We start from the raw sequence: 23,065 nt of genomic DNA, 5'->3' as shown, positions 1-23,065 counted from the left end.
AGCTAGAACGTTCTTCTTCTCTTTTTTTCCTTCCTCCTCCTCCTCCTCTCTCTCTCTCTTTCTCTCTCTCTCTCTTTTTTTTTTTCCGCTGTTGTTGTTTTTCTGAGTGAAAATCTGCTTTGTGTTTGACTATGGTCCCATGGCTAGACCTACCCATGGCACTATAGAGTAAGTACTATTTGAGTAAGTAGCTATCAAGGAACGAGTTTATTAATAATAAGAATAGGAAGGCTTCCTTTGCCACCATTGAATATGAAACTTTTTCTGAGTTTGAGGATCCCTAACTTTTCTTTGTTCTTGACATTAGTGGGGAAGCTTGAGGAGCTGGGGTCATTTTTGTGATCATAATTTTGGATTTTTCTCATGACTGCTCTGGGAATAGAAGAATAATTTGATTCTTGCTAAACTAAATAAAATAAACAAGGGAGCTTGTGAAATGAAGCACTGGGGGATATTTGGAAGCAAAGAATAACAGACATAGTTACATAATTTCAGAAAATAACATGGTAGAGTTTCCATATCAACAGGCTGTTCACTTTGTCTGTTAAAAGGGGAATAAAAGGTTTTTTCCTGGGAAGGAAATTTTCTATAGTAAGAAAGAGGCATCTAAAGGAGTTTAAAACTTAAGGGAGATGATTTAAAATATGCATCAATATTTAATTTATATTCAAATCACAGCAATTAGAACTGATTCTTAAAATGATAGTCATCTTTTAAAGTCAGAATGACGCACTGCTGCTGCTGCTAAGTCACTTCAGTTGTGTCTGACTAGCTTCTGGCATAGGCTAGAGAGGCAGTGGGGCAGTGAAGAGAGCGTAGACTTGAGGAAGGCACCATCATGCCTTTCTTTCGTATCTCTGCATTGTGAGTATGACCAGGTTCTAGCAAGAAGGCTTATGCTTGTGTCACCATATGTATAGGTGCTGACTCACTACTCCTGTTGCCCCGTTCAGGCATGATTTTTGATACCTTGCTGATGGAAATTGTATGTCTTTATTAAAATTTAACATACCTAGACGGTAAGAAACAGTGGCATCTATTTTAAAGAACATTATAACATTTTCAGACAGAAGTCATATGATTAAGTGCACTTTTACTAATATTGATTGTTTCTTTTATTGCCTTACCCTGATTTTCCTTACAGTGTTAAAATCATGGACCATTACAGAAAAATAAGGCAAAAGTGGATTTAGATGATAAGCCTCCTTCTCTCTGCATTTTCTTCCCATTTCTCTTACTTGATCTTCTTGGCAGTTTCCTTCCCATCTGCCTGTCTCTTAAAAATCTGTAAAATGAAATATTCTTATTTTAAATTATTGAAACAATACACACTCATAAAACAATTTAAAAACATAGAGTATAAATTAGCATGTCCCATATTAAAAAAAATAAATATATACACACGTATTTGATCTTCTCCTCCACCTTTTCTATGGGCTCTTAGGGTTTTTTGTTTCTTTGTTTAGGCAACACCTGTGGAATCTTAGTTCCCTGTCCGTCAGTCAGTTCAGTTCAGTCGCTCAGTCATGTCCGAATCTGTGACCCCATGGGCTGCAGCATGCCAGGCTTCCCTGTGCATCACCAACTCCTGGAGGTTGCTCAGACTCATGTCCATAGAGTCAGCGGTGCCATCCAACCATCTCATCCTCTAATGTCCCCTCTTCCTCCTGCCTTCAATCTTTTCCAGCATCAGGGTCTTTTCCATTCAGTTAGTTCTTCACATGAGGTGGCCAAAGTACTGGAGTTTCCGCTTCAGCATCAGTCCTTCCAATGAATATTCAGGACTGATTTCCTTTTGGATCTCCTTGCAGTCCAAGGGACTCTCAAGAGTCTTCTCCAACACCACAGTTTGAAAGCATTAATTCTTCAGTGCTCAGCTTTCTTTATAGTCCAACTCTCACATCTATACATGACTACTGGAAAAACCATAGCTTTGACTAGATGGACCCTTTGTTAGTAAAATAATATCTCTGTTTTTTAAATATGCTCCATAGGTTGGTCATAAACTTTTCTTCCAAGGAGTAAGCGTCTTTTAATTTCATGGCTGCAGTCACCATCTGCAGTGATGTTGGAGCCCAAGAAAATAAAGTCTCTCACTGCTTCCATTGTTTCCCCATCTATTTGCCATGAAGTGTTGGGACCAGATGCCATGATCTTAGTTTTCTGAATGTTGAATTTTAAGCCAACTTTTTCACTTTCCTCTTTCACTTTCATCAAGAGGCTCTTTATTTCCTCTTTGCTTTCTGCCATACGGGTGGTATCATTGGCATATCTGAGGTTATTGATATTTCTCCCAGCCATCTTGATTCCAGCTTGTGCTTCATACAGTCTGGCATTTCTCATGATGTACTCTGCACATAAGTTAAATAAGCAGGGTGACAATATACAGCCTTAAATTACTCTTTTCCTGATTTGGAACCAGTCTGTTGTTCCATGTACAGTTCTAACTGTTGCTTCTTGACCTGCATGCATTATTTCTCAGGAGACAGGTCAGGTGGTCTGGTACTCCCATCTCTTTAAGAATGTTCCACAATTTATTGTTATCCACACAGTCAAAGGCTTTGGCGTAGTCAATAAAGCAGAAGTAGATGTTTTTCTGGAGCTCTGTTGATTTTTTGATGATCCAGCGAATGTTGGCAATTTGATCTCTGGTTCCTCTGCCTTTTCTAAATCCAGCTTCAACATCTGGAAGTTCTCAGTTCACGTACTGTTGAAGCCTGGCTTGGAGAATTTTGAGCATTACTTTGCTAGCATGTGAAATGAATGCAATTGTGCAGTGGTTTAAACATTCTTTGGCTTTGCCTTTCTTTGGAATGGAATGAAAACTGACCTTTTCCAGTCCTGTGGCCACTGCTTGTGTTTTCCAAATTTGCTGGCATATTGAGTGCAGCACTTTAACAGCATCATCTTGTAGGAGTTGAACTAGCTAAACTGGGATTCCATCACCTCCACTAGCTTTGTTCCTAATGATGCTTCCTAAGGCCCACTGGACTTCACATTCCAGGATGTCTGGCTGTAGGTGAGTGATCACACCATCGTGGTTATCTGAGTCATGAAGATCTTTTTTGTATAGTTCTTCTGTGTATTCCTGCCAGCTCTTCTTAATATCTTCTGCTTCTGTTAGTTCCATACCATTTCTGTTCTTTATTGTGTCCATCTTTGTATGAAATGTTCCCTTGGAATCTCTGATGTTCTTGAAGAGATCTCTAGTCTTTCCCATTCTATTGTTTTCCTCTATTTCTTTGCATACATTATAGGCTTTCTTTTTTTTTTTTTAATTTTATTTTATTTTTAAACTTTATATAATTGTATTAGTTTTGCCAAATATCAAAATGAATCCACCACAGGTATACATGTGTTCCCCATCCTGAACCCTCCTCCCTCCTCCCTCCCCATACCATTCTTATCTCTTGTTGCTATTCTTTGTAACTCCACATTCAAATGGGTATATCTTTCCTTTTTTCCTTTGCCTTTAGCGTCTCTTCTTTTCTCAGCTATTTGTAACCCTCCTCAGACAACCATTTTGCATTTTTGCATTTCTTTTTCATGGGGATGGTCTTGATCACTGCCTCCTGTACAATGACACAAACCTCCGTCCACAGTTCTTCAGGCACTCTGTCTATATGATCTAATCCTTTGAATCGGTTTGTCACTTCCACTGTATAATTATAAGGGATTTGATTTAGGTCATACCTGAATGGTCTAGTGGTTTTCCCTACTTTCTTCAATTTCAGTCTGAATTTGGCAATAAGGAGTTCATGATCTGAGCCACAGTCAGCTCCCAGTCTTGTTTTTGCTGACTGTATAGAGGTTCTCCATCTTTGGCTGCAAGGAATATAATCAATCTGATTTCGGTGTTGACCATCTGATGATATCCATGAGTAGAGTCTTCTCTTGTGTTGATGGAATAGGACATTTGCTATGACCAGTGTGGTCTCCTGGCAAAACTCTGTTAGCCTTTGTCCTGCTTCATTTTGTACTCCAAGGCCAAATTTGCCTCTTGTTCCAGGTATCTCTTGACTTCCTACCTTTGCATTCCAGTCCCCTATAATGAAAAGGGCATCTTTTTTGGGTGTTAGTTTTAGAAGGTCTTGTAGGTCTTCATAGAACTGTTCAACTTCAGTTTCTTCAGCATTGCTGGTTGGGGCATAGACTTGCATTGCTATGATATTGAATGGTTTACCTTGGAAATGAACAGAGATCATTCGGTCGTTTTTGAGATTGCATCCAAGTACTGCATTTTGGACTCTTTTGTTGACTCTGATGGCTACTCCATTTCTTCTAAGGGATTCTTGCCCACAGTAGTAGATATAATGGTCATCTGAGTTAAATTCACCCATTCCAGTCCATTTTAGTTCACTGATTCCTAAAATGTCGGCGTTCTCTGTTGCCATCTCCTGTTTGACCACTTCCAATTTGCCTTGATTCATGGACCTAACATTCCAGGTTCCTATGCAATATTGCTCTTTACACATCCGGCCTTGCTTCCATTACCAGTCAGATCCACAACTGGGTGTTGTTTTTGCTTTAGCTCTGTCTCTCTATTCTTTCTGGAGTTATTTCTCCACTGATCTCCAGTAGCATATTGGGCACCTACCGACCTGGGGAGTTCATCTTTCAGTTACCTACCTTTTTTCCTTTTCTTACTGTTCATGGGGTTCTCAAGGCAAGAATACTAAAGTGGTTTGCCATTCCCTTCTCCAGTGGACCATGTGTTGTCAGTCTGGTGATCATATGATCAGTTTGGTTACTTCCCTGACCAGAGGTTAAACCTGTGCCCTCAGCAGTGAAAGTGCAGAGTCCTAACCATGAGACCACTTAGGGCAGTCCCTCCCATGGGCTCTTATTGTATACACTGCTTGGCAGCCTAATTTTTAATTTAATGATATATCAGCAGTCCCATAAATGCTGGTGTTTCTCAAGGTTCTCTTCCAGGTTTTTTCTTCTCTCCCTTCACATATTGAATGGAATTATACCACTTGTAGTTTTGGTCACCTTCATGCTTATTTCCAAATATATATTCCTGGCCCTGATGTGCCTCTAGGACCCCAGCCCATATAGTTATCATTGCCACCTTGATGCTACCCGGGCACGACACCCAACTCTTCCATAACATTCTTTCTCTCCCTGCCTCCATCTGAGGAAGCAGCAGTATTAGTCATCCCATTTTTCCAAGCTAGAGATTTGACATCATTTTCAGTCCCTTCTCTTTCTCATTCACCTACATCCTGTCAGTCACCTGTTTAATATCTTTTAAACCAGTCAGCCTTTCTTCATTCTGACTGCCACCTCTGTAATGCCAAGTGACAATCATGTCTTACCTGGGGTACCCTGATGATCCAGCTGTCCTCCTTTCTTTCACTGTCTCTCCTTACCTTCTAATCCACTTGCCTGACAGGCCCCAGATGGTTTTTCTCCAGTGCAAATCTAAACAGGTCTTACTTACAATTTTCAGTGACTTACCATTGACTTCAGAATAAAGTCCAAACTCTTGTAGGGCTCATATGATCTGGCCTCTTCCTGTGCCCTGCTCACCTTGTTGGTCACCTCCTCACTTATATTTGACTCCAACCCTAACATAGCCAATGGCCCTGAGTTCCTCAAACATGCTGGTCCCTCACTGACACCTGTTTGCCTTGGTACATTCTGTCTCCCCATCTCTGCTTCATTCTTAGACCACTTCAGTGATGCTTCTCCCATGAACTGGGTCTCGTGTCCTTTCTGCATGTTCCCAGAGCATCTCACACATAGCTTTATCCTAGTGGAGAAGGCAATGGCAACCCACTCCAGTACTCTTGCCTGGAAAATCCCATGGACGGAGGGGCCTGGTAAGCTGCAGTCCATGGGGTTGCTAGGAGTCGGACACGACTGAGCGACTTCACTTTCACTTTTCATTTTCATGCATTGGAGAAGGAAATGGCAACCCACTCTAGTGTTCTTGCCTGGAGAATCCCAGGGACGGGGAGCCTGGTGGGCTGCCGTCTATGGGGTCACACAGAGTCGGACAGGACTGAAGCGACTTAGCAGCAGCAGCAGCAGTGTAGCATTGCTCATACTATCACACTGTACTGCAATAGCCTGTGTGTGGCCACCAACACCACCGTTGCCACCACCAGACTATGAGCTCCCTGAGGGCAAGAATTAGGGAGGACACAGAATGTGGTGCCTGATAGAAGCCACATATTGGAATGGAAAGTGAATGTATAGGTGACCCTTGGTTAACATGGGTTGGAACTGTGGGAGGCCACTTATATGCAGATTTTAAAAAAGTATGGTACCTGTATTTTCATTTTACAGATCTTTAAATGAACTAAGTGTGGGGAAAAGTTTGTGTTGACTAGAGATCACAACATGTGGAATCAAAAGAAGAAGGGTTCAAGTCCTGTTTCTCTCCAGGTGGTTTCAGCTTCTTGCTTGTGAGTGAGTCACTTATCTATTCCTTGGTTCTTGAGGCAGAGTTGAGAATATGCAGATTTTTGACTGGGAGTGTATACTCAGGCACCCCTAACTCCTGCATTATTCAAGGATCAGCTGGAGTCAGAAACCCAGGAAGTCCGTAATGCTGAAGAGGTGGCCTGTTCCTGAATCCTAGGAGTTTTAATGGTCAGGTCAGAAGGTTCAAATGCCTTGAGGGGTCAGGCTGGTTCAGAGGTCATGTAAGCAGTTTTTAGGGCCTAGGTGCAGTGGTTTGAGATCCTGTGCTGCTAGGGACCAAAGCAGAGTGATGAGGTCCAGAGTGTGCCCTCTGCTTTCTTCTGAGCTTCTTCCTGTTTGAGGTCTTCTGTAGACTCAGTGACATGTTGCAGTTGGTTTGAGTGAGTTGGGAGCTTGTACAAGGCCTCACTCCTCAGTGGGACAGGAGCAGGCATGAAGCTCTCTGGAGTGAGACGCTTGGATTTGGGGCCTGCAGGACACCCTGCCTCTCTAGCAGCTGGTTAATCCAGCCACTTTTAAGCTCATTAAAGGAGGACCTTCTGGTCTTTGTGAATCTCTCTCACTTTGGAGTCCTGTGTTCTTTATCCACATGCTTCAGAGGAGCAAAAATGAACACCACTGAGGACCCAAATGTCTGGTGACTCGCCCTGATACTCTTGTTTGCTCTCTAGACCTTACACCTGTTGAATGTAACTGTGTTCATGCTGATATGCATGGAATATGTCTTGGGTCTACAGTGATAGTTACTTTGTCTAATGGGACCCGAAGATTGGAGGTGTTCCAGACGCCCAGCCTCTTCACAAATCTAAACCTTTCAGCCTACATTTACAGCAAACAGTTGTCAAGGAAACAGCACAAACCAATCACAGGCCTCTAACTCAGCTTTACCTTTATCTTACCCATGAAAATATGACCCACCAATCTTATAAGGAATTCCTGTCCTCCTAACCCATCATGCTCTCCCTCCTCGTTGCCATTTCAAACACTCTGTAAAACTCTTGAAGTGAAGTCGCTCAGTCATGTCTGACTCTTTGCGACCCCATGGACTGTAGCCTACCAGGCTCCTCTGTCCATGGGATTTTCCAGGCAAGAGTACTGGAGTGGATTGCCATTTCCTTCTCCAGGGGATCTTCCCAACCCAGGGATCAAACCCGGGTCTCCTGAATTGTAGACAGATGCTTTACCATCTGAGCCATAAGGGAAGTCCTAAAACTCTTGCTTGCCCAGAATCCTTTGGAAAGAGTGTTCCACTGTTCATGAGGCCCTTTACTCTCCCAATTCAGAGGCTGTATTCCCTTGGATAAAAGACATCACACTTGTTACTGAGTTATTTTAGTTTTGTCATTGAATAATGGCGACAAGATGGGACCTGAAGACAGGTGCTGAAGATTGCAGGAACAGTTCCTAGATGCAGATGAAGGTTCCACCAGAGCCCTCTTGGTTTGCTGGCTCTTGGGCCACTCTGCTTCTGGTAGAACTCTGCTTCTTTTGCATTCTGAGCTCTTTGAGTTCATTTGACCTAATTCTTGTAGGCAGAAAATTGAATTGTGAGAGACTCTAGGTTTTCAGGGTGAGACTTAAGGTTTCAGGAACAGTGTGCACAGGCAGCTAGAAGCAGGTAAATCTGCTTGAATTAGAGAGGATTATTTCAAGGGAAAATAATAGATACTCCTCAATCTAAATGAAGCAAGATGGCAGCCATTAGGGGACTCACAAAACTACCAGGTAAACATTCATAGCATAAACCACAGGTGAACTTGGGGCAATAGGAGAAGAAATCCAGAGATTTTTGATCAACAGCACATCAAAATCTAACTAGGCACAAGTCAGACTACTAAAAACCATCAAGGCATCTTGCACTATAAATAAATCTTTTTTCAGTTGAGGTAAATTTGGTACATAACACACTAGTCTCAGAGTATAACATAATAGATTTTGGCATATACTACAAAAGTGATTGTTACAGTAAGTCTGGTTTTCCACCCATCACCATACAACTTCACCATTTTTGCCCACCTCCAGCCCCTTTCCCCTCTGATAACCATTGATCTGTTCTTTGTGTCTATGAGTTTTGTTTGTTCATTCATTTTTAGATTCCACATATAAAGTAAAATCATACAGTATTTGATGATTTTATGCAGCAGACCCTGGTTCGATTCCTAGGTCGAAAAGATCTTCTGGAGAAGGGATAGGCTACCCATTCCGGTATTATTGGGCTTCCCTTGTGGCTCAGCTGGTAAAGAATCCGCCTGCAATGCGGGAAACCTGGGTTCAATCCCTGGGTTGGGAAGATCCCTTGGAGAAGGGAAAGGCTACCCACTCCAGTATTCTGGTCTGGAGAATTCCATGGACTGTATAGTCCATGGAATAGCAGAGTCAGACACGACTGAGCAACTTTCACACACACAGTTGTTTTTAACTTGGATTGTTGGAGTTTTTGTTGTTGTTGTTTTTGAGTTATATGAGTTCTTTTTATTTTGGATATTCAGTTCAGTTCAGTTCAGTCGCTCAGTCATGTCCGACTCTTTGCGATCCCATGAATCGCAGCATGCCAGGCCTCCCTGTCCATCACCAACTCCTGGAGTTCACTCAGACTCATGTCCATCGAGTCAGTGATGCCATCCAGCCATCTCATCCTCTGTCATCCCCTTCTCCTCCTGCCCCCAATCCCTCCCAGCATCAGAGTCTTTTCCGATGAGTCAACTCTTCACATGAGGTGGCCAGTGTTGGAGTTTCAGCTTCAGCATCAGTTCTTCCAAAGAACATCCAGGACTAATCTCCTTTTGAATGGACTGGTTGGATCTCCTTGCAGTCCAAGGGACTCTCAAGAGTCTTCTCCAACACCACAGTTCAAAAGCATCAATTCTTTGGCGCTCAGCTTTCTTCACAGTCCAACTCTCACATCCATACATGACCACTGGAAAAACCATAGCCTTGACTAGACAGACCTTTGTTGGCAACTGGAAGTTAATAGCTCTTAAATCCCCTTCACTTGTATTGCACAGTCCCCTGCCCATCAGTTTATTCTCTGCATCCATATGTATGTTTCTGTTTTGTTTTGCTTGTTTGTTTGTTTTGTTTTCTAGATTCCATATATTAGTGAAATCATATGGTGTTTGTCTTTCTGACTTATTTCTTATGTCTTTCTCTTTCTGACTTAGCATAATGCCCTCTTGGTTCACCCAAGTTGTTGCAGATGGCAAGATTTCATTCTTTTCTTATGACTGAGTAATATATTCAATATGCCCGTATGTGTTTATACGATTCTCTTTTTTCCTTCCCTTCTTCTGTTGATGGACACAGATTGTTTTTATATCTTGGCTGTTTGCTGCAGTGATCATAAGGGTGCGTGTATGTGTGTGTGCAGGCTAAGTAACTTCAGTCATGTCTGACTCTTTGCCACCCTGTGTACTATATGGCCCGCCAGGCTCCTCTGTCCACGGGATTCTTCAGGCAAGAATACTGGAGTGGGTTGCCATGCCCTCCTCCAGCGGATCTTCCTGACCCAGGGATCAAGCCCACATTTCTTATATCTCCTGCATTGGCAGGTGGGTTGTTTTCCACTAGTACTGCCTGGAAAGCCCATAAGGGTGCATATATCTTTTCAATTAGTATTTTTGTTTTCTATGGATAAATACCCAGATGTGAAATCACTGGGTCATATGGTAGTTCTGTTTTTAATTTTTTGAGAAAACTCCATGCTGTTTTCCATAGTGGCTGTCCCAGTTTGCATTCGCACCAACAGTGCATGAGGGTTTCCTTTTCTCAGTATCCTCACCAATAATTATTTGTTGGTTATTATCAGAAAGACATTCTGATAGGTGTGAGATGACATCTCCTTGTGGTTTTGATTTTCATTTCCCTGATGATTAGTGATGTTGAGCTCTTTTCATGTGTCCGTTGACCATCTGTATGCCTTCCTTGATGAAAAGTATCTACTCGGGCCCTCTTCCCATTTCTTAATCAGATTTCTGTTTGTTATGAGTTGTGTGGATTCTTTGTATATTTTGCATATTAGCCTTTTATCAGATACATGATTTGCAATTATCTTTTCCTGTTCAGTAGGCTGCCTTTTGGTTTTATTGATCGCTGTCTTTGCCGTACAAAAGCTTTTTAGTTTTGACGTAGTCCCATTTATTTATCTTGCTTTTGCTTGTAAAATCCATAGGAGTCCTGCAATGTGTGGCCTGAAACCCTTTTTGGCCTCTGTGAGTTCAAAGGATGAGATAAAACACTCTTTTTGGGAAAAACAAAAACCTACTGTTTCTTAAAAGGGTTAAATTTTAATAAAATTGAAATTTCTGTTTTAAATTGTTTAGAAATTAGAAGGGCCTTATCATTAGGTCTCCAAATAGGGTGGTTTCTAAATACAGTGTTTAAAATAATATTATTAGTATAGAAACCTGAAACGTGCATCCCAACACAAAAATAGTTTGCTTTCGCTGAGCTCATTTGGGCTAAGTCTCCAAGTATTTCCTTAACACTAGTTGCAGAATATTGAGCGTGGGAGGAATTTTTATAAAAGGATTATAATTATCATCATGAGTAGCTCCCATTCCATGGTATGCCTCCAGTTGGCAAGCAGTAAAATAGCATCTTGTTCAATACCCTCATGAGCTTGGAATGTTATCTCCATTGTACAGACAAGGGAAACAAGGTCCAGATAATGGATGTAATTTGTCTAAGGACACATACGTCACATACATGCAAGCAGAGCTATCTCACTTGAAAACCATTGTTTGGGGAAACTTGAGCAGTATTCAAGTAGCTGTAGAAGTTTTTGCAGGCAGCCACTATGTCTAAGGAAATATCAGACATGAATGGCAACCTTGCATGTGGTGTGTCTTCTTGCCTGACGCTGGGCGCTTAGAAAACTGAAACTAAAGGATCTTGGTGTTTCTAATTCATTTCTCTTTCTCAGCTCTGCTCCTACTTCCCATTTTACCCCTCTTATAGGAAAGCATTCCTATGGTTTTGCTTTAGAAGTTTGTGATGACTACTTGGCAAATAGCCCTGCCAAACTATTCTCGTATTTTAGAAAAATGCTTTCTGAGATGCCTCACAAACTGGCACTTACACTGAGTTCAACCTGTACCCGTAAGAGTGGAAATTGGTCTGTGCTGTCACCACAATATACTGCACAGTCAGAGCCTGATTCACTGTATCACATGAGTATTTTGACTGGATGACAGTAGCCGTCTGCATTTTCTGAATTTCTGATTTTGGTTTGTGTATTTCATTTTTCATGTAAAGAAGGGCTATTTTATCCTAAGGAAAGTTTGTCAGAGATTTGGCATGGCTCAAACACTATAGTGTTTCAATTGCTGAACGCATGTAAGTCTTTCATTTTGGGTATGTGTGGCTTTGTACTGAATACAGATTCATTCTAACTTGGGAATGTTTATGATACTCTCTAGACTTGACTTCTGTTAGTTTTCCTAAATTAATTAGTAGAGTTCATCATAGGATGATGCGGCCAATCTAGTGATTTCTTTGGGTGAAGTATAGACAGGGGTGTGTGTGTGTGTGTGTGTGAGAGAGAGAGAGACAGAGAGAGGGGGAGAGAGTGGGGAGGAGAGGGATACTAAGCATACTTAGGATTTGGAATTTATAAAAATTATCTGTCCCTTAGTTATCAGAGTCACTTAAATTTCTTTATAAGAATAATGCATCATTATTTTAATGAATGTAGATGAGCACCCTAAAGAAAAAAAAATGACATCTTAATGTTAGTCATTGTTAAGATTTTGGTTTACTTGGTCTCAATTTTATATGTATGTGTATTTGTGTGTGTGTGTGTGTATACATTTATACATATATTTGATTTGGCAAAATTGAGCCTATGCTATAAATATTCTGGAGATTATATTTTCAAATCTATTTATTCATTAAATACTCTTCTATAATTTTTTTCTTTCTTATATAAAATTAATGTATTTTAAAAATTTTATTTATTTTAATTGGAGGCTAATTACTTTACAATATTGTATTGGTTTTGCCATACATCAACATGAATCCGCCACAGGTATACACATGCTCCCCATCCTGAACCCCCTCCCACCTCCCTCCCCATTCCATCCCTCTGGGTCGTCCCAGTGCACCAGCCCCAAGCATCCTGTATCCTGCATCGAACCTGGACTGGTGATTCGTTTCTTATATTATACATGTTTCAATGCCATTCTCCCAAATCATCCTACCCTCGCCCTCTCCCACAGAGTCCAAAAGACTGTTCTATACATCTGTGTCTTTTTTGCTGTCTCGCATACAGGGTTATCGTTACCATCTTTCTAAATTCCATATATATGTGTTAGTATACTGTATTGGTGTTTTTCTTTCTGGCTTACTTCACTCTGTATAATAGGCTCCAGTTTCATCCACCTCATTAGAACTGATTCAAATGCGTTCTTTTTAATAGCTGAGTAATACTCCATTGTGTATATGTACCATAGCTTTCTTATCCATTCATCTGCTGATGGACATCTAGGTTGCTTCCATGTCCTGGCTATTGTAAACAGTGCTGCGATGAACATTGGGGTACACGTGTCTCTTTCGATTCTGGTTTCCTTGGTGTGTATGCCCAGTGGTGGGATTGCTGGGTCATAAGGCAGTTCTATTTCCAGTTTTTTAAGGAATCTCCACACTGTTCTCCATAGTGGCTGTACTAGTTTGCATTCCCACCAACAGTGTAAGAGAGTTCCCTTTTCTCCACACCCTTTCCAGCATTTATTGCTTGTAGACTTTTGGATCACAGCCATTCTGACTGGCATGAAATGGTACCTCATTGTGGTTTTGATTTGCATTTCTCTGATAATAAGTGATGTTGAGCATCTTTTCATGTGTTTGTTAGCCATCTGTATGTCTTCTTTGGAGAAATGTCTATTTAGTTCTTTGGCCCATTTTTTGATTGGGTCGTTTATTTTTCTGGAGTTGAGCTGTAGGAGTTGCTTGTATATTTTTGAGATTAGTTGTTTGTCAGTTGCTTCATTTGCTATTATTTTCTCCCATTCTGAAGGCTGTCTTTTCACCTTGCTTATAGTTTCTTTTGATGTGCAGAAGCTTTTAATTTTAATTAGGTCCCGTTTGTTTATTTTTGCTTTTATTTCCAATATTCTGGGAGGTGGGTCATAGAGGATCCTGCTGTGATGTATGTCAGAGAGTGTTTTGCCTATGTTCTCTTCTAGGAGTTTTATAGTTTCTGGTCTTACGTTGAGATCTTTAATCCATTTTGAGTTTAAATTTGTGTATGGTATTAGAAAGTGTTCTAGTTTCATTCTTTTACAAGTGGTTGACCAGTTTTCCCAGCACCACTTGTTAAAGAGATTGTCTTTAATTCATTGTATATTCTTGCCTCCTTTGTCAAAGATAAGGTGTCCATAGGTGCATGGGTTTATCTCTGGGCTTTCTGTTTTGTTCCATTGATCTATATTTCTGTCTTTGTGCAGAAATAAATTAAATACTCTTTATAATACACTTCAATACTTATTAGATACTGGTCTATAGTTTTTTCATAATTTTATTTATTTTTGGCTGTGCTGGCTCTTTGTTGCTGCGTGGCCCTTTCTCTGTTTACGGTGATTGCCGACTACTCTCTAGTGGTGCGCAGGCTTCTCACTGTGGTGGCTTCTCTTATTGCAGAGCGTGGGCTTCATTGCAGCACACGGGCTCCCTAGTTGCGGCTCCTGGGCTCTAGACACAGGCTCAGTTGTGGCGCATGGGCTTAGTTGCTCTGTGGCATGTGGAATCCTACCAGATCAGGGATCAAACTCATGTCACCTACATTGGCAGGTGGCTCCTTTACCACTGAGCCACAGGGAAGCCCTATAATATTTTTAATGTTTGTAAAATTTAGGTTTTTATTATTACTTTTTCCTTATTCTGTATCTGGAATTTTTTTGGTTGCACTACATGTAGAATCTTAGTTCCCTGACCAAGGGTTGAACCTGCACCCCCTGCCTTGGAAGTGCAGAGTCAACCCCTGGACCATCAGGGAAACCTCTTTATTTTGTAATCTGGCAGCAACTGCCAGATAGAAAGAGCCTTCTTAAGTTTTGAATTACTCATCAGCCCTCTTCCCCACAGTCATCAGTGTGTGTATTTTCTATGGCTTGCTGCCCTGCTCTGTGACCCAGCCCCCACCGGAGAACCCTGTGGAACTGTTGGCTGCTGCCGGTTCATCTCCCTTTCCTGTTTCTCTTGCAGGAGACAGAGCATGTGGTATCCAGCCAGTCGGAGTGTCAAGGGAAACCAGGAACACCGGCTCAGGAGAGTGCACACAACCCCACCTCCAGGTGCCAGGAAACTGTGCAAGTTCAACCAAGGTGGGCCCTTTGTTGTCAGAAGTTGCAATGGGCCTGGGGTTCCTTTCCCAGACATGGGAGCACCTGTGCTTGCTACCCCCACGCAAGAGGCAAGGCTTTCTCACTTTCATTGGCATCACTATGAAGTCAGAGAAACTCTGTAATGGGGCCTAGAAGGAGAATCATTGAGTCTAAGAGAAATATAAATAACCTACTTTCTCTCCCTTCAGTCAGAACATAATCAGCCTTAAGGCTCAGAGAAGAGTACAGACCTTCCTGCCCTGAGAAAGAGAAATGCTGGTATCATTTTGTCCTCTTTCTTTCCATGCTAGAGATGATTAGCGTTTCTTCTGTGATCATGGTAATTAGTAATAATAGTGTAGGCATCAAGCCAATTGCTTCTCATATATTCTGTCATTTAGCTCTCGTCCCTTCCCTGATGTGACTTAGCAGCAGCAGCAGCCTTCCCCAGAAAGTGGATACTCTTAGCCTCATTTTATGGAGAAGGACCCTGAGGCTGAGACATTAAGGCACTTGCCTGATATTACAAGTGAAAAAGGCTGAACCAGAATTTGAACCTACGAATGTCTGATTGCAGCATAGCAGGTGTGGCTTCTTTGCTGATCCAAGAGATGTCTCTAAGCCCTGAAGTGGCCCTGGGCTGGCCTCTCTGGTCTCCTAGACCTGCAGGAGACAACTCCTGGGTCCAGGGCAAGAACATGGGTGGAGGCTGACTGCAGCAAGGCTGACATGGCATTCAGATGGGAGCCTGGCCTTGCAGCTGTCTATGGAAAGTCTCTTCTGGAAGTAAACAGAAGAAAGAATTCAGCCACCAGTCGTGCCAGCTGTCTTTGTAGGATCTTGTGTGCAGTGTAATCATAGCTCTTGGGAGAAAGGGAGGGCTGGGCTTCTGGCATGACCTTTCAAAATTTTTTCTGAGGCAGCAGAGTCTAAATGAATCAACAACAGGCAAGATTGGCTGTACTATGAAATTGTGCTTTTTTTAAAATTAATTTTTATTAGACTGTAGTTGATTTACAATGTTGTGTTATTTTCTGCTCTACAGCAAAGGGAATTAGTATACCTATTTCCATTCTTTTTAGATTCTTTTCTCACGTAGGTCATTACAGAGAATTGTGAAAAGTTCCCTGTGCTCTACAGTAGGTCCTTATTAGTTATCTATTTTATATATAGTAAAATTGTGTTTTTAAATATTCAGCATACTAAATTTAGAATCATAATGCCTCAGATGGTTGATAGAGATCCTAAAATTAAGGTGATCTATTATCTGGTTGGATTCTTGGATATCTTTTCTCACCTTCTTTGCTGGTTGCCATCTCTTGTCTGTTTATTCTTATCTGACCTTGGATTGGGTGAGACTCAGTCCCGTCGTTTCTCTGCTGATCAGAATACTCACCCTCCTATTGGAAACCTTATTATAGCAAAGCTGTTTTACAGCCAGTTTAGACAGTGACCCTGTCTTATCCCACTAGACCAGTGACTGCCTCTCTCAGGAATAATAAGGCCAACTCTATTCCTATGCATATTTCAAAATTGTAAAAAAAAAAAAAAAGACACAGCAAAACACACAACAGACAAAATGAAAACAACAAACAAAATACACACTCATATTTGTGTGGCATGCATGGTGCCCTTTGGGATGAATATTCCACAGAGGCCGATGGGGAAAATGAGGTTAGTAATTCACCTTCTCAAAGATGCCAGATGTTTGGTAAAATTAAGACCACTTTCTATCCCATCTACAGTGGAAAGGGTAAGTGGTATTATTGCTGCTATCAGAGGGCAAGTCAAATATAATAGGATTCTATGGTGGGGATTATTCACTTATAATTAGTAAGAACTAAGAGTGTTGAATTAGAGCAGTCCTCATGAGGAAACATACAGGCTAGCCCCTCTTATACTTGGGAATGGGAAGTTACAGTTCATTTGGATTCTCAGATCTATGGCACTTTAATTCAGAAAATAAGAGATGCACATATACACATAAGTTTGTGTAACATTTTAGGAGGTTCCTAGACCTCTTCTGCATGTCAGAAAAAGGAGCCAGATACTTTGGTCACTGGGCAGCCTTCCTTGTTGAGTCAAGATAGTCTCCCCAACAGAGTGACCACTTCTTGCAGAAACAGATCTGGTCTGTCTTCCTCTACACATCAGCAAATCTCCATGGGACCCCAAATATTTTGTTGTTCTTTTATTCTTTTTCCTTTCTAACGTCCAAGTTCCACTTTGCTTTCTCATCTAGCAGCATTCCAGAATTGTCTATGCATCAGCGTTGACAATCACAGGATCTGGTGTCAAGTTGCAGATCAGGAGCTGTGAAGCCAGTTATGTCTGGCGTATTAGGTTTAGTATTTAGATTGGTATGGTAACTTTAAACTACAGAGTTATTTGTCACAACCATGGTGGCGTCACCCAGGATCATTCTGCTGCTGATGCTGCTAAGTCGCGTCAGTCGTGTCCGACTCTTTGCAACCCCATAGACGGCAGCCCACCAGGCTCTGCCATCCCTGGGATTCTCCAGGCAAGAATACTGGAGTGGGTTGCCATTTCCTTCTCCAATGCATGAAAGTGAAAAGTGAAAGTGAAGTCGCTCAGTCATGTCTGACTCTTAGCGACCCCATGGACTGCAGTCTACCAGGCTCCTCTGTCCATGGGATTTTCCAGGCAAGAGTATTGGAGTGGGCTGCCACTGCCTTCTCCAAGGATCATTCTAATGGGACTTAAAAAAACATCTCAAAATATTACAGGGATTGTGAAATTTGATGAGATGAAATGAGATCTGAGGCTAAAAACAACTTTGAGTCAGGTAGCTCACTTTCCTGATAACCTTCCTCTTCTGTTTTAAGCCAGCATATGGCCTGGTCCAGGCATATCATGCTCAGTAAGATCTTGATAGAGACATGATAGTGTAACAAGATACTTCAGGGCTCATTCTGGCTCAAAGTGAGGGAATAAGCCAGGCTAAATCTCAGCAGGTGTAAAATGCCGTCTTCTTGGGGATGGAGGTTGGGGAGGAGCATGTTCTTAGCATAACGAACACTTTGAGAAAGAGAAGAAAGATCAGTCTGCAGCAAGGAGTTGTCAGGGGTTCACATGTGATTTAAGTGAGCCTCATAAGGGTAGTTAGTGTCCAGAGAATGAGTCCTTCCTTGTACAGGTGCAATTTTGAAGCTGACTGTGTCATGGGATAGTATTGATCTTCTCACATGTGCCAAAGAGAAATAGTTTTACCTTCAGCTCTGAGATCATGTTGTTCAGCTCTTTCTAGTGCAAGGAGTCTTTATCTATGTCTATGGATGAGCATCAAGGAGGTCTGTGAATGTTTTTGCCAAATTTTGATTGCCTTTATGTATATTGGTTTTCTGTTGCTACTGTAACGAATGACCACAAACCTGTGGCTTACAACAACACAAATTTATAATCTTATGGTTCTATAAGGACAGATGGCCAACATGGATCCCACTGGGATAAAACAAACATTGTCAGCAGGCTTACATTCCTTTCTGGAGATGCTAGGGGAGAACTGATCCATTTCCTTGCCTCTTCCCATTTCCAGAGGCTGCCCACATTGCTTGGCAAGTGGCCTCTTCTTCCATTTTCATAGCAAGAAACTTTGCATCTCTCTGAGCATTCTTCCATGTTTTCCTCTAACTGTGATTGAGTTCAAGCTCCTAGTCCTCATCTCACGACAGGCCAGTAAATCAAGAGATGAGTTGTTAGGGCAAGAAATAGCGATTTTGTTCAGAAAGCCAGTGGGCTGAGAAGATGGTGGACTTGTATCCCAAAGAACCATCTTACCCAACTAAGATTCCGGCTTCTTGTCTGAAAGGAAGGCAAGCCTGCTCACACGTTTATTTTATCCCAGTGGGACCCATGGTGGCCATCTGTCCTTACAGAAGCATAAGATTATAAATTTGTGTTGCTGTAAGTCACAGGTTTGTGCCTAGGAGGCATGGTGGTATGGTTGGTTGTTGCAAACCATTTGGTGCCGGGATTGTTTGTTCTTGCAGCTGTCTATGTAGGTCTAATTACAATGTTCCTATAAACCTACAACAGGACAAAGGTTATTCTCTTTTTTCTCTGTGTGTGAATGGAAAAGTGTTAAACCTTTAAAGGTCAGAGCCTTGAGAATGGGCTACCATGTTATATTTCCGGCTGTGGGAAACATTGTTTTACAAAAAGGTGCAGAGCAAGCATGACTGAACACAGACGACAGAGCACAAAGTTCAGAGCTAAAAGAATAGATCCGGTGTGGGGACAGGTTGTTCTCTGTTACAGCTTTGGGCAGGAGAGGGCTTCTGATTTTAAGGATTCATGTGATTAGATTGGATCCACTGAGATAACTCACTGTAATCACTCCATGTCAAGTTCCTTAACTTAAGGACTCCTACAGAATCCCTTTTGCCATGTAAGGTAACAAGGGGAGGAAAACAAGGAACAAACATACAGATATCTTGGTGGGCAGCTTTATTCTTACTCCTTAGGTTTATTTTTCCAGGGGAAATCCCTAAAGCATTTATGAGAATCTCATATGCTACCCATGACCACCCAAAAGGTTTAGACTCACCGTCTTAATCTCTTCCTGCCTCCAAGTTTGCTTGTTCTTCTGAATGCCCTCAACAGAGCCAACTTCAGATATTGACTTAGCCCATTCTATCCTCTTTCTTTGCATCCTTCCTCCTATTCAGCATCTCCCCCCATCTTTCTATTTTATTCCTTAGTGGTATAATGTCCCACATCTGAGATCTCAAATTTGGTGTCCTGCAAGTGTATCTAATGTGGACATATAATTGGCTTCTAGACTGTTTTAAAACATTTGTGTTGTTCGGTTGCTAAATCCGGTTCAATTCTTTGTGACCCCACGGACTGCAGCATGCCAGGCTTTCCTGTCTTTCACTATCTCCTGGAGTTTGCTCAAACTCACATCCATTGAGCTGGTGATGCCATCCAACCATCTCATCTTCTGTTGCCCTCTTCTCCTCCTGCTTTCAATCTTTCTCAGCATGAGGGTCTTTTCCAGTGCGTCAGCTCTTCGCATCAGTGGCCAAAGTATTGGATCTTCAGCTTCAGCATCAGTCCTTCCAAAGAATATCCAGGGTTGATTTCCTTTAGGATGGACTGGTTTGATCTCCTTGCTCTCCAAGGGACTCTCAAGTCTTCTCCAGCACCACAGTTCAAAAGCATCAATTCGGGATTCAATGTTTAAATATCAGAGGTTTTATGGATTTTTGCATTCTTTTGTAATATGTAAAAATGGGATAACCCAGGGTGTACATTCTTGCAAGGCAATAATTAGTTGGAACTGAGGAGCAGCTCTTCGTTTTCCCACAATTCCCACTCAGATCTCTATGTATGCTCTTTGCCTAGCTCTTATAGGCTGTTTGATTTAAATGCCTACTTCAATCCTTTTCTTCCCAGCAACTGCTCATCCTTAGGAGCTAAGCCCTAATAAGGTGATGGCTGATAAATACCTTAATGCTTCCTTCTGAAAGATGATGTGTTTACATTTTCATTTGGATTTTCAGTACATCTGAGTGGTGGGGCTGATTATTGCCCTACTCTGGCATGTTCCTTAGTATCTGGAGCTTTTTAAAACTCATAGTTACAGAACTGCATTCAGTTAGAGCAAGAATGAAGCTTTAGTAATCACTTAATACAACCCTCTCATTTCCTAGTTTGACACCCAGCAAGGCTGTAATTTGCTTAAGCCCTGGCTTCCCTTGCAACAGAACCAAGACACATCAGTCTGTTTAGAGCAGTTAGTTGATGAATATGCATCAGTTTGATTGATTTTTATAGCTAAAGCCAGTGCCAATTCTGTAAATGCTCAGATATGACAAAGGGGAATTTATGGTTGTAGGAGAATACTAATGAAGTTGTGGATTTCTTACCCAGCTAAGTAAATTTACTTTTGAGAGTGATAAACTCACTTGTGTTTAAAATATTGTATTAAAATTTATGACAGCATTAAGCCTTTTAATGTCGTTAAAGACCTTGCCTGTATAAACAGGAGCTATTCTATAGCAATGTGTTACTACCAATTAAGTTGGTGGTTACATTTGCGAACTGGAGTTCATTAGACTCTTCATCTGGAAGTCCCCAGTTAGAGGGGCTTGAAGATTGGGGTATTAGCAAGGATAATGGCCTTTGATGGCTTTGACTATTTTTGTAACATTTCAGATAAAAGAAAAAGCTTTGTTGCTTTATGGAAGGAGGAAGTTTTGTTGGCAGCAACTTTTCCTTGGGGGATAAATCCTTTCATCTTTTGTTTTTGAGATAGACAACTTGTGTGTGTTTTAATAGCTACTTGTTTCTTGTTCAAATGTTTTTTTGTAGAAGTAGGCAGAGTCTAAATGGGCTCTGCTAAAAGGAGAAAGAATGAGTAAGGGAATGAGCACCCAGAGTTTTTTAATAGTAAAGAACATAAAATGTGCCTTTTTAGACTGTACTAAAGCAGAGATCTGTGTATTATCAGTGTGCTCTTCTTGATAGTGTGTTTTTAGGATTTCTTTTTCGTTTTTTAAAGGGATATGATAGAGATTACAAAAAAAATTAACTTGTCTTGACAGAATTTTGAGAGTCTGGTACATAGTTGGGTAATCATGGATTCTAAAAATAGCTTTCTTTATTTATACTGCATAGAATGGTAGTCATGTATTGAGGGTCTCCTCAGCCCCCATCCTGCCTCCACCCCATGGGTGCATAAGAATGCTGGTGGAATGGAAATGAAGAAATTCAGCATCTTAAATACCATATGGTATCACTTACATATGGAATCTAAAATATGACACAAAGGAAGTTATCTGTGAAACAGAAACATACTCACCTAGAATACAGACTTGTGGTTGCCAAGGGGGAGGTAAAAGGGGATGGATTGGGGGTTTGGGGTTGTTGTTGTTCATTCACTAAGTCATGTCCAAGACTTTGCAACCTCATGGACTGTAGCACTCCAGGCTCCTCTGTCCTTCACTATCTCCCAGAGTTTACTCAGCTTTATGTCCACTGAGTCAGAGATGTTATCTAACCATCTCATCTTCTGTCGCCCCCTTTTGCCTTCAGTCTTTCCCAGCATCAGAATCTTTTCCAATGAGTTGGCTCTTTGCATCAGAAGGCCCAATTACTGGAGCTTCAGCTTCAGCATCAGTTCTTCCAATGAATATTCAGGGTTGATTTCCTTTAGGATTTATTGGCTTGACCTCCTTGCAGTCCAAGGGACTCTCAAGAGTCTTCTCCGACACCACAATTTGAAAGCATCAATTCTTGGCTCTCAGCCTTCTTTATGATCAGACTCTCACATCCCTCCATACATGACTACTAGAAAAACCATAGCTTTGACTATATATGGACCTTTTTTGGCAAAGTGATGTCTCTGCTTTTTAATATGCTGTTTAGGTTTGTCATAGCTTTCCTTCCACAGTTTTGGGTTAACAAATGTAAACTATTATACCCCAGATTTCCCTAGTAGCTCAGTGGGTAAAGAATGCATGTACAATTCAGAAGACACAAGAGTCGCAGATTCAATCCCTGGGCCAGGGAGATCCCCTGGAGGAGGAAATGGCAGCTCACTCCAGTATTTTTGCCTAGAAAATTCCATGGACAGAGGAGTCGCAAAGAGACTAGACTGAGCACATGGCATGCATACACGAAAACTTTTGTATAGGATAGATAAACAAGGTCCGACTGTATAGCACAGCAAACTACATTCAACATCTTATGATATGATGGAAAAGAATGTGAAAGGAATGTGTATGTATATATATATATATATATATATATATATATATGTATAACTTAATCACTTTGTTGTACAGAAGAAATTAACACAACATTGTAAGTCACCTCTACTTTAAGAACATAAACTTAAAAGAAGGTTTTTAACCTCTTGTCTATCAGGTGACCACCCTCTCCCCTAATTTAAGTTCAGTCAGGTGATTTCTGAAGCCCCGTCTGACTCAAGCCTGAAAATTCTCAACACCCCGGATGTTTAAAGGATTAGACATGGAAAAACTTTAGCTTAATAATACAAGCTCTTGCAGCCGCAGATAAAAATAATTTATCCTCCCTGCTGTAGAGCCCACACAAAAGAATCCCACACCAAATCCTTAGTGTTGATCAAAAAAGAGCCCACACTTGATTATTCTGGAAATGAAACCCTCTTTTCCTTCTTTGTTTTTTTTTTTAAAGTATTCTGCCCTTGATCACTTGATAAAATGTTAGCACGTTGGCTGAACAACGATTAGGATAAAGATAAAAGGGAAACTCATTTTTCATTAAAATAATAAACTAAGTGACACATGGTTTTATTGCAAAGT

At 41.2% G+C, this 23,065-nt stretch overlaps 1 protein-coding gene across 13 annotated transcripts in view; it reads left to right on the top strand.

Annotated features, from left to right (window-relative positions):
* FAM13C (family with sequence similarity 13 member C) overlaps positions 1-23,065 on the top strand; it is a 136,445-nt gene that overhangs the window by 43,261 nt on the left and 70,119 nt on the right. For all 13 annotated transcript variants that reach the window (XM_061405027.1, XM_061405022.1, XM_061405026.1 and 10 more), the window contains one exon: positions 14,635-14,753. In XM_061405027.1, coding sequence (XP_061261011.1) covers positions 14,635-14,753 — 119 coding nt within the window. The remainder of the gene's footprint in view (positions 1-14,634; positions 14,754-23,065) is intronic.

This window comes from Bos javanicus, chromosome 28 (assembly GCF_032452875.1).
Source record: "Bos javanicus breed banteng chromosome 28, ARS-OSU_banteng_1.0, whole genome shotgun sequence".
Taxonomy (NCBI): Eukaryota; Metazoa; Chordata; class Mammalia; order Artiodactyla; family Bovidae; genus Bos; species Bos javanicus.
Note: the sequence above shows the minus strand (reverse complement) of the source record. Positions and strands in the feature narration are given on the sequence as shown.